At 33.1% G+C, this 12,815-nt stretch overlaps 1 protein-coding gene across 2 annotated transcripts in view; it reads left to right on the top strand.

The window, feature by feature from the left end:
* The first annotated feature begins 7,588 nt into the window (after window positions 1–7,588).
* The window catches only part of LOC106462842 (proline-serine-threonine phosphatase-interacting protein 1-like), a 40,267-nt gene continuing 35,040 nt past the window's right edge, over window positions 7,589–12,815 (top strand). For both annotated transcript variants that reach the window (XM_022390236.1, XM_013922805.2), the window contains exon 1: window positions 7,589–7,731. In XM_022390236.1, the coding sequence (XP_022245944.1) occupies window positions 7,690–7,731 (42 nt within the window). In that variant the 5' untranslated portion in view covers window positions 7,589–7,689. The remainder of the gene's footprint in view (window positions 7,732–12,815) is intronic.

Raw genomic sequence — 12,815 nt, 5'->3', positions numbered from 1 at the left:
ATACATACAGAATAACATATAAAATTTTCACAGAGCAAACTTTACGTAGAAGAACTACATTCAACCAAAACCCATTTCACAGTAACACGAACATTTGGTAAATGTTATCCTATCTAAGCAAAAGGGATTGAGATTGCTCTATATTCCTACTAGTACGTAGAAGCAATAACCAGGGAAAACGGAGAGGAATTCCAAAAAGTCATGTTAAACCAAGAAGGAGCACGCGACTGTAAGGATATCTTACCTTGGGGAAAACTTGGTTGCTACAGTCTCAAAGTGCAGGTGTAGTAACAGTCAGAAGAAAATTTCTGGCAACAAACAAAGACTTGAATAATTCAGAAATGTAGATATACTAAAATAATTATGATAGATGGGTAATATCTAAAATTACGAATAACACCCTCTGTTCGCCTTTCCCTTCAGCTCGGCTCGATCGACTTTTATGCTAAAATTAATGAGCCGACTAACCGTTAACGTTGTATCTCCCTTGATCGAAAGATTAAGATGTGTTGAGATGCGAAAACATCGTGGTAAAAATCCATTTTTCTTCATCAAAATCAATAAAGTATTTACATAAATTAAAGTAAATGTGATAACCTTACCTTAAAACAAATCAGAAAAGTCTGTAGCTCTTGAATTTATCAAAGTAAAATTGTGATCAGCAAAGTAATTTTGCAGTTGACCACAATAAGAGAAGCATACAATCTATCACCGAATAGTGGAATCTGACTTTCACTCTTATATCTTACTCAAGGCCCGAAAATACGAAGAGTGTTTTTCTTTGGAAACTGATCGCGAATCTCGGATTCACATTCCGAGTACACTACCTATAAAGAATACTTCGTTTCCTCACAAATGCAAAACCTAAAACAAAACCCTTGTTGAAAATTATTAAAATATGTTTTTGTTTTCACATAAATAGTAATTCTGATGAAGTTAACCTGATAATTAAATTATTTTGTCAGGGGGATCCCTTTATAAAAATCTTAAATCAATAGAACTAATTGAGGTTCAGAACAGTGGTCTTCAAATTTTGATATCAACAGAAATCAAAGTAATGAATATGTTTGTCTGAAAAAAAAACTCATGACAAAAATGTTACTTTAGCAATAATAAACACCACCTGTTACTTCTAAACAATGAAAATGGCTTTAATCACGACTTAAAATTTAGTTCATCTGTACAACGACTTCATTTAGTTTCTGCCTGGTTAAATGAAAACGGCCAAATCAGAATCAAGAGTTAAACGTAATTTTTAACTTAACCGGAGAAGAGAAATTATTAACATTTAACCCAAACTAAAAATACTTATAAGTAAGTTATAGCTCTTAAGATCTTAAAAGTAAAGCATCTGAACTAGAGTTACCTCTAAGTATAATTATAAATATGATCATATTACAAAACAGAGAGATAATAAACTCCCGTTCCACCAAACATGATCGCTCTTTCAACCGTGGGGACGATAAAGAGTAGGCCAAGAGTTGAAGGTTGATGGTGATGACATGCTGCTAAATTAGGGAAATCCAGCGCAGATAGCTCTCGTGTAGCTTTGCGCGAACTTCCAAACAACTCAAACTAGTCCAAATTGGTTTCGAGTTGCAAGGACAGCACGTAGAACACATTCTGTAAAAATGTCGCCAATTGATTAATACTGCTACTGGCTATTTCTGACATGTTAGTATTGGACCTCCTTGTGTACCGCTGTTTATCACTCCAATCCTGGTAGGCTAGATACTCATATCAGCTTTTCTCCAATTGATTAATAAAATTGTTGCCATAAAACGATACAATATCAAGTTGTGTATAGCTTTTTCCAACCTGAAATAAGTCGCATTCCTTCCCAGATTGATTGTGTCCAGCACCTCCCTATCCTACAGATATATAGAACTTATACAAGTATAATAGAATCCATTAAGAGAATTAGCAACATCACATGCTGGAAACTGTAGTCTCCTTTCCTGTCCCCTTATGGTATATGCCTGACAAACATTCATTTAATTGACTTTTCGTTATGAGTCTGTAACCTGTAATAGTGACAGAAGCTAATGATAGCATGGTTGAAATTAAGTATAGAATTCACAGATTATTAACACACAGATATAGTTGTGACAATTTCATCTCATCTCTTGAGTCGAAAGTCAGCAAACAAATAAAATAAGAGAAAAAGCCGCAGGTGACAGAAGCACAGATATTGTTTGTTACAAGTTACAAGTGCACTTTAACTAAAAAAAACTCTAAGTGATAAGAAAGCTTTAATAAATCTGTAAGATGCGCTTCATCTGCCGCCAGCTAATAAAAGCATTAAGAAATATAAATTTATCCTACTTCAGAACAATGACAAACAAAAATAAGAGAATGATTCATTAATAAAAGTTAGAATATTCCAATTCGCCAGACTGATGATATAGCAAAATACCAACAACAAAATAAACCATTGCTACACAGCAACTCTCTATGATGAACACAATAAAACAGGTTAGAAAAAAACAATCATTTTACAAAATTCTAACCCTTGTGAATTGAATAGTAATCTGGATAAACACTCAAGACTCAGATAACACAAGATTCAGATGAAAAATACTATATCTTGATCAATAAAAATAATACTATGCATAACTCTGTGTCCGAATGAAACAATTGAAATTAATATAATTCCAGAAAAGTAATTAAGCTGCAGAATAATATGAATGAAAAATTCGAAGTAATTGTAATTTTAGAAAAATCCCCAGTGCCAATCAGCCCTTATATAATTTAAACACAAAACTTTTCATGAAATAAAACTTTAAAAAATCTGCTCGTATTTTATGGTTCAAACAAAAGTGTGGCAAACGAAAACAGACCACATACTATTCTCTCACTTCGTATTGAATAATCACTTAAGATCTCCAACATAAATACTCAAGGAACAAAGATGATAAATAAACACTTGCTCCGGCTAAGCATGGCTCAGTTGCCAAAAATATACCAACATTGACCAAACATACATGATATTGGACAGATGTATAAACATGCAGGCGTAAAGAATGTACTCCACTCTCGCCATCTAACGGTTTAGAAACACACCATAGATGTCTGACGCCAACAATTATATAAAGCACTCTGATTACTACAAACAAAAACAAATTCAGTGAAAAATCAGAATAGGAGAGAAAATTGTGACAATGAGCAACTCCTAGGATAAGGTAGACCCAATTTAAAATGGAGAAATATGGTAAACGAAATTCAACATGGAGAAATAGGGTAAACCAAATCCAACTTGGAGAAATAGTGTTAATTAAATTCAACATAGAGAAATAGGATAGACCAAATTTAACTAGGAGAAATAGTGTAGATTAAATTCAACATAGAGAAATAGGGTAGACCAAATTCAACATAGAGAAATAGGGTAGACCAAATTCAACATGGAAAAATAGGGTAGACAAAACTCAACATGGAAGAATATGGTAAACCAAATTCAACTTGGAGAAAACAAGTATAAGTAAACAATTTTGCTTTCCTTAATTAATATTATTTCCTTAATAGTACGATAATTAACCAAAGCTTTTATATTTCTAAGTGATTTGTGGTTCGCAGGCTTAAGGTTCTTAGGCTACCTGGTGGCTATATATGTTGTAAAATCTACCCTTCCAAACAAACAAATATTAAGTACATGGCACTTGAAAAGTGCAACAATTTCACGCTTATATATATCTAGGAGAGAATACATCTTTATTTAGATATATTCATCATTACATTTCGTAAGATTTTCGTTGTATTCTTTTACATTTACTTAGCTCCTCGTGAACAGGATAATAGAAAGTTAGAAGCGTGCTTTAATTCTCACCTCAGACTAAAGTTACATACCTTAGTGATCATTTCAGAGAATTTATACTCACTTAGCCATGCTTTTGCATAATTTATCCTCTAGGGAACCCCTCCCCCAATAGCTCAGCGGTAAATATTTCGACTTATTACGCTAAAAACCGGGTTTCGATACTAGTGGTGGGCACAACACAAATAGCCCATTGTATTGCTTTGTGCTTAAAAACATACTAAGACATCTATGGTGTGGGTCATGCAGAGTTTAGTATAAATTGGTATAATCTAAAATTAAATTCTTCCTTGACTATGTATAACGAGAATGATCACTGACGTAGGTAATCAAGGATTGTGGGATACTGCATTAGGGATTCGGTGTGACTAGAAAATGTGTCACAGAAACAATTCTCTAATCTCTTGAATTGTGAACACGTGTCCTCCCTCAACTTCAGCGGCACTAAGGTCCTCAAGTTATTCCATAGAATCAAGCTAGCCATATTGTAAAGCCTGCAGCACATCTTCAATCTTCAAGGTTTGTGTAAGAATTAAATACTTGTTCTACACTATTGTTTGAGCCTTTCCTTTGCTCTCCTTGTTCAGTTTATTCTCCTTCGAGCAAATTCTTCTGAAACTCCCGTACTGCAAATTCAATACTTACTTGTCAGCTCCAGTTGTTCTCTGTGAATGTCATAAAAAAGAAAGATTTGTATTCCAATAAGAATATTGAAGTGACAACCTCGGGAAGAATGAGGCTTTAAACAATAACTTCAGAAAATCAGGTTAAGCAAATGCATGTCAATACAGAGACAACGCAGGTGTAGAAACTGTCCGTAGTAGATTTCTAAAGACAACCAAATTAAGTACAGAAATATACGTGGAGTTAGACATAAAAAAATGATAAGTTTGTAGAATCTGATGTTACGAATATCGCGAGTACATACTCAAAGAGAGAAATATGAGCAGCTCATTAACTTAAACGTGCACTGTATCTGTCTTAAGGAATTAATACGAACCAAGGTTCAGTGCTCCAGTACCGTTCCGAACAAATTACTTTAACTTCCTGTGCTTTTTGTGTGTGTATGTGTGTGTTTCTTTGCAACATGATGAGAAAATTAATTAATAGTATTTCTTATGCCGTCTTTCAGTGTTACATCCATATTAGTGATTAAACTATTTATGTCACATGAAACCGGAAGAAAGTAATTTATGACAATTCTTTTTTTCGCACGAGACGTTAGCGAAAATATGTTTCCTTCAAATAGAGCACTGGTTTCATTTTGAGGATGAATATTCACAAATAAAGATCGTTTTTTTTCTGCATTCGCAATTAATATTTTATCTAAATTTAATTAAGCTTGATTTAACATACATTTGTATTTTGATATCGCTTTGTCAATTAAAACGGTAAAGAAAATATATAAAAATCAACAAAACTTTCAAAATACTTTTCCAACGCCAGCTGAGAGAGATCTAAATAAAGTTAGTATGAAATGTATTCCAGCTACGTAAGCAAATAAATGTGACCCCCCCAAAAAAAAGATTTTACTTTGATGAACTAGTGAAAAAATACAACGATTCTGTAATTAAAACTATAAACGTTTTGAAGATTGGTGGCGACATATTGAACAAAATAGCAGCATTTGGACAAATTCATATTTTTTCGATCAACTGTTAAATACACACTTCTTATATAGAACCCCCCTCCCCCTCCTCGTGGTTTAGCGGTAAGCCTAAAGGCTTATAATGCAAAATACTGGGGTTTGATACACGTGGTAAGCACACCACAGATAACCAATTGTGTAGTTTTCTGCTCAACAATAAATAATTTTAACTGAATTTGGCTTAAGATTTGTCCTTACACAAGACGGGTCAAAAGATACTATACACTTGATATACTATACACTAAAGAAAATATTACGAAGACAATTGAAACCATTTTAATTATTGTTTGTTATAGAATAAGACATTATAAATTAAACTATGTTCTAAATGAAACAATTGTATAGTCACTTTTGCTCCACACTGTGTATCTTACTAAGGAAAGAAAAAATGTTTACTTCACAATCTATATCCCATATTATAAGTATTTCAATCTGTGTCATCCGTTGTTAGTCTGTATTCCTTGAATAGCATCTCAATTTATATACATTGTAATGCTAATTCCAATTATCTTCCCTATGTATAATGTCCATAACATTTTTTCATTTAAGAATATACAATTCTCTATGAAAAATACACGGCCTATGCTCCCTAAAGGCAATATCCATAACATTGTTCCACAAAAAGAAGATACTGCCTACGCTCCCTATACGTAATATCCATAACATTGTTCCTTATAAAGGAGGTACGGCCTATGCTCCATATACGTAATATCTATAACATTAGTTCATATGAAAACTACTCAAGGCCTGCGCTCCCTATTCGTAATATCCTTATCACGAAACCATTTTAAAGTGACACATGGGCTAAACGACTAGGTCAAGGACCGTTAGTCACAGGCTTAGCTATTCTTAACTTAGAGCAGTATCCGTGAAACTATGGGTATCGAAACGTTACTTTCATTGTAAATAAGGTATTTGAATAAATAATGATATTTTAATATTTGTTGACTGAACTTTTCCAGCTTTTCTTTTTAATATTTCACATACAATTCCTTTCTTTTGTTAGATAATTTTGTGAAATATACCCGCTCCCCCCCTAGTCTGGGACCCTCACTCTAGGTAACTGAAATACAGGGACAATAAAGACTAATGCATTGGTCCACAAATAACAAACAGCTCTTTTTATTAATACTATTTACAGTGAGATTCAAATATAAAACAGTTATCGATCAAATACACTTACTAGATACGAAACGCAAAGGTCAGGCCTTAATTAAACGAATTGGTGATATTTAAGAAAGAATACAGTGGACCATTTTATCTCTTATTTGAGTACCATCTTTTAATATTAAATTAATTTTAATAAAAGCACACTCCACCTGATGCTTCAGTTTCAATGAAATATCAGTTAACAGTGATTGGTTTACTTTTGAAAATAATAAGGATAATAATAATAAAATCCCCTCGAAATGTGGTGAAACGTCAGTAAACGTTCCACTACTGTCCTCTTACACTGGTGAGCAAAACAGACCATGTGTCACAACAGAGAGACCATAACTATTACGTCTATGTTGCACCGAATTAAGAAAACAATAGACCAAAGAACAAAAGTTAAAAAAAAAAAACCTCATGTTTTCAAAATTAGCGTTTCAGTTGCCATGTATCATTCTTTAGCCACACCAATCAGAATACGTATGTATATATACATACTCAAGAGGCACTGTCCATAGTCATGTGTAATTGGGAAGTGATTTGTAAAGGCTAACCTATTAACACATCAATCTGACGCACCAGCAAGCAGTTACAATCATGTACGACTTCAGACTATACAAATGAAATGTTACTGAATTTCCAACAACCAAAGTTCAGTAACAGTTAGAAACTTACCCTGTAGAAACAACACTTACAATAGATCACAACCAACTTAAGCCATTGAAGTCTGTAACACACGATATAGTCGTTTATTACTTTTATTGTTCAACATTAAAAATAATGTGTTTTTTAACGTTTTATAGGTATCATTTAGTTGAGTAGGATCATTGATGTGCCAAAAATACTTCAAGTGTGATATTAATGCTCAATATCGTCAACAGATGGCAGTACTAAACTCGTTTTCAAAGAAAACACGCGGAAGAATTTCCAGATGTGTTTGCCGGAAAGATGTAGAAGTAAATGCAACTACATCTGCGATAGTTACTACATTCTGACGGTATGCTCACTTTTTTTTGGAACTTGCATAAGAAGGAAAGCTGGAGAAGGTTCTTATTAATTATCTTCCTATTATTAGTTTATGACAACTGAAGAGACTATGCGATTTGCCGATCATTTTTGGGTAAGACTATTTTTTGTTTGTCCTTTGTATTTTTCTTATTAAGATTAGTGTAAATGATCTAGCTTTAAAAGTTCTTATAAAAACGATTATTCTAGCTTCGTTATGAATGTAAATTAATTGTTTTATTTTTTAAACTAAATTTCTATATTTGACTTATAATACTTTTTACTCATTAATTAAATTATGCTGTACAAAAAAGCTCTTATGATGATTAACTTGTATATCCTAGAATTTAATATTTGTTTGATTTTTTTCCTTTAAAGTCCTAAAAATTTTGGTTACATACCAAAGGTACGTGTAACAAAATATATACTTTAAAAAACTCCAATCAGAGTTTCTTTCAAACGTTCTCCAAAACCTCGTGTTAAAGTTTATCGCCTATAAAACATATAACGTAGTACTTTAATTTATGTTTCAGTCATTGTAATAGATATTTTCTAGATAATTTCAAGGTCCAAGGTATGCAGATAGAATAGCAGCTAGGAGCTGCTTAGTCGAGAGTCATAGGGGAGGTAAAGATCAAAGAATGTCAGCCGATGGGGGTAATCTTTGAGTGCAAGAGGTCACGTGACTTATAAAGTCATAATAAGTACTTCAACAGAGTAATTCCAGAATACAAATAGTTCCGTATAGATCCGACAGGTGTAGATAATTCCAAAGGGTGTCGCCAGAGGTGGATAGTTCCATAAAGTACTACCAGAGCATGGATCGATATCCATTTATTCAAAAATAAACAAGCATTTGAATGTGTGAAGTTAAGATATGTTACGTTTCATCGAGTCTGTAAAATTGTGGCTATTTTTGTAGCGTACTCCGTAGTTTATTCAGCTTATTATTGATATACTAGTTTAAGTTACTTATAAAACCATGTTTCCCTATAAGTTTATACATAAAACATTCTCACTCTCTCGAATCCCCGTCACTCCAAACATGCTCGCCCTTTCAGCCGTGGGGGCGTTATAATGTTGCGGTCAATCCCACTATTCGTTGGTAACAGAGTTGGCGGTAGGTGGTGATGACTAGCTGCCTTCCCTCTAGTCTTACACTTCTAAATTAGGGACGGCTGGCTCAGATAGCCCCTTTGTAGCTTTGCGCGAAATTCAAAACAAACAAACGTATTTCGTATTTTAACTGTATTATCATCCTTATATTAGTTTAATTTACAATCTACGTTGTCCTGAAAATGAATGTTTTTATGTTAACTTATTCATACTCTAACGTTTGTCTTATCCAGACATTTTCACTAACTAAAGACAATATGGTATGCCAAAGAAAAAATATATTTTTATAGCCAGTACGACTGTTTTAACTTGTATTAAATTTGTTATTATAGATAGAACCCTCAAAAGGGCCATTTCTGTTCTTAAATGATATTATATATCATTTTAACTACAGGTTATTAAACTATAACATCCTGTACGAAACATATTACTCTAACTAAACAGAGTCAAAATATGACGTTTTTCGAAGCAGCTTATTTAACAAATAAATCTTAAGTAACTATAAAAAATATCCAACACTTACCATTTTATGTTTTTTTCAAAAGGTGGCATCTGGTAGGATACCAAATAGTTTATATTTTCAATTCATTTACAAATCGAAACACTGGTGAAACATTTTTTATAAACCATACATACTAATACTATTATGCATATATATTGTCCTACCAAACAACCCACTTGGCCTTGACTCATGTTTCACAGTAGTGAGTGGTTCGTTACTCATATTTTCTTCCAGGAACAGTGACACCACGAGAACACGAAGTCTTGTTTCACATTTATGACTTTCTGCTCTAATAATAATTCCGAACTGTAATATATATATATATATAACACAATTTTATAGTTTGATTATTTGTTATACAGAGTTTTTGCACTGGTGCACTTTGGTATACATGTTTGGGTTAAAATTTGCCCAAGTGAATGTATTAAAATTTCATTTATATGTGTTACAAATGTTTATAACTAAATATTATTATTTTACAAAACTCGTGAATTGAATAGTTATTAAATGGAATTATAACAATATTTGTTGGGAATATGAACAACAACAACAAAAAAAACATTTATCTAAGCTGCTTTGGAAGTAAAATGTCTGTGAAATGCAAATAGAATATATTAGAAACTTTAAACTATGTTTATTTCATTCTTATTTAGTAGATGTACTTCCACAGAGTCCCCAAAAGTGTTCTGTCTCAAGAGCAAATAAAATCAAAATTAAGAGTAACAATTTTTTTTCTTGTTGTTGAAGTTCATATGTAATGCTGCGTTGTAGCTTACAGAGTGTATAATTCTTCTCGTGATTCATGGCATGCACACGTTTTACTGACGTCACAACAGCACAAATTGCAACGTTAAGCGTCCCTTACGTAACATAATTTTATTGTCTTCTGACTGACTGACAGACAACACACTACTGTAATGTGGTGCGAGTGGTTAAAACAGGTGACCTCTCCAGACAGCCATCGGCCTCCTTTCAGGTGAATAATATTGCATCAAATAATGTAGCTCTTTTGCGTAACATTAGGTGTAAATAGTGTTACTTCTTGAATGTGTCACAAGTTTTTCGTTATAATCCCATGCACATAACTTGTGTTTCTATATATATGTTTATTATTCAAATTTCTTTGAAACTATTTGATATTTTGATTTTAATATCATTTGACGATGCTTTATTTACTATTGAATAAATGGATACTCAGATAAAATTATAACTTAGAAAGTGTAGAATAACAATATTGCAGAACTAATACAGTAAATATCGTGTCTGAATAATTTTTACAAATGAAATCAAGACAAAGGACATTACGAAGTTCGTTATGAAGTCACTTTTCATAATCCCAAGTTGGGGCACACCTAAATATGGCAAATCCAGCTTTTAAGGTCTCAAAAGATTTATCGCATCCTCTAGTGGCATACTATAGAACTACCTTTCCTTGAGGACACTTCCCTCCTCCTCCTTCTGTGGCACTCCTTGGAAGTAGCGTCTATAACGTGACGTGTGACGTCACATGATCTCCTGTGCTCAAATGATACCCTCGCTTAGTGGCATCTGGTGACTTTCACTCCCAGACGCCCTCTCCCCAACTGAAGCAGCGCTTTAGTCACAGATTATAAATCCTATCTACTCATAATATGTGCTTTGTCTCTGGTGAAGATACCTTCCACCTGTGAAAACCTTTAGTGTTTCATTGTTGTTGTTTTATTTTTTTGGTGTGGAGTCTGTAATCAATATATTTTGATAAAAGTTCAGAAAAAACTACCTTTACATTCCAGATAAATATAATATACAATATGAATATATATATATATACTATAAAATATATATTACTAACACAATCAAAACCCTCCCACAGCCGTATACCTGAACTATATGAAGTCCCTAAAGACCATAAACAAAATTTATCTTTAATACCCAGAATGTTAGCGTATGAGTCTGCAACAGAAATCATATCCTGGTTACTTGATCAACTGTTTAAATCTTGTCTCAAGTATGTTCCATCACACTTAACCAATACTAAAGACCTATTAGAAAAGATACACTCTTCCATACGAACAACATGCACTGACTCCATTTTATTTTCCTTAGACCTAATGGTCTTGTACCCATCCATACCCATAGAACAAGGCATAGATATTATCATTAACTTCACATCTTCACTTGATCAGCACATTTTTTCAGCAAACACCACATTAGAAACCATCCGTATAATGCTCAATTTTGTCCTATACAACAGTTATTTTAAATTTGATGACACTTTGTACAAACAAGAGAAAGGAGAAGCAATGAGTAACAGAGCAACAGTCACATTTCCTATAATATTCATGCATATACTAGAAACCAAGGCTCTTGACACATATAAACAAAAAATAGGCTTAATACCAGAAGTGTGGTACAGATACACTGATGACATATTTGGTATTTGGAATCATGGAAAAGAAACACTACAGCAGTTTTACTATTTCCTAAACCACTTCCACCCATCAGTCAAATTCACACTATAACTACCCAACGCAAAAGGATACTTAATGCTCCTAGACGTAGCCCTAAAAATCCAAAACAGACAAATACGGAGCTCCATGCATAACAAAGAATGCAAGAAACCAATATTTCTCCATTACAAATCACACCACCCAGAACCAATCAAAAGGGTAACCATAATAGGAGAATTAGAGAAAATAAGGCGAAACTGCTCCACGCCGAATGGCATTGAAACAGCACTAAAATACTTTAAAACACTACTTTACGAAACGGATACCCCGAATATTACATCAACAATGTTTTCAAATCACAAAAAAAACAAAAAACATTACAACAGCAACAGAACAAAAAAAAACATAAACGAAAACGCCCACAATGAACATTCCTTTCCTAAACAACACAATCACAAACAAGATTCGTAAAGCCATTAAAAAATCCCAACTGATATTCTCGCAAACAACATGTGCCAAAAAACAATGTTACACCAGAGAAAACGGAACAAGACAAATGTGCTACATCCAAAACGTTGTTTAGCAAATCATTTGTAACATATGTGGAGAGGCATATATAGGAGAAAATCGGAAGACCTTTTCACACGCTCATCTCAGAACACATCAGTACGTTATATACGCATGACTAACATAAAACCGCTCCAGTAGAACACTTCCTATGCAAACACGGAACCCCAACCACAAAAAAACCCAAATCCATTTAAAGTTTCTATCTTACAAAAACAACAACAAAGATTTTAAAGAATGAAAATATATGGAAGCTATACTCATTAACGAAAAAAAAATCCGAAAAACTTAACAGAAACAATAGATGATACGTGTAACTAAACCATCATTCATAAAACAACACATTATACCAATACACTTAACACCATTAATTTCAGTTTAACACTTGCATGCTCCGGAGTACCACACACTCTTACCATTTGTTTTTAACACTGATAGTAAGCTTTGTATCATGTCCACTTATTATCGTTTCTTAGCAGCTTCTATTTTCTGTCTGTGTGTGTTTTCAGTTAATCATAAAACGTATTATGGTTCTCTTTATTTTATTCATTTTTTTATATTTAATTTTAGTAATATATGTTATTG

This window comes from Limulus polyphemus, unplaced genomic scaffold (assembly GCF_000517525.1).
Source record: "Limulus polyphemus unplaced genomic scaffold, Limulus_polyphemus-2.1.2 Scaffold1265, whole genome shotgun sequence".
NCBI classification, from domain to species: domain Eukaryota; kingdom Metazoa; phylum Arthropoda; class Merostomata; order Xiphosura; family Limulidae; genus Limulus; species Limulus polyphemus.
Note: the sequence above shows the minus strand (reverse complement) of the source record. Positions and strands in the feature narration are given on the sequence as shown.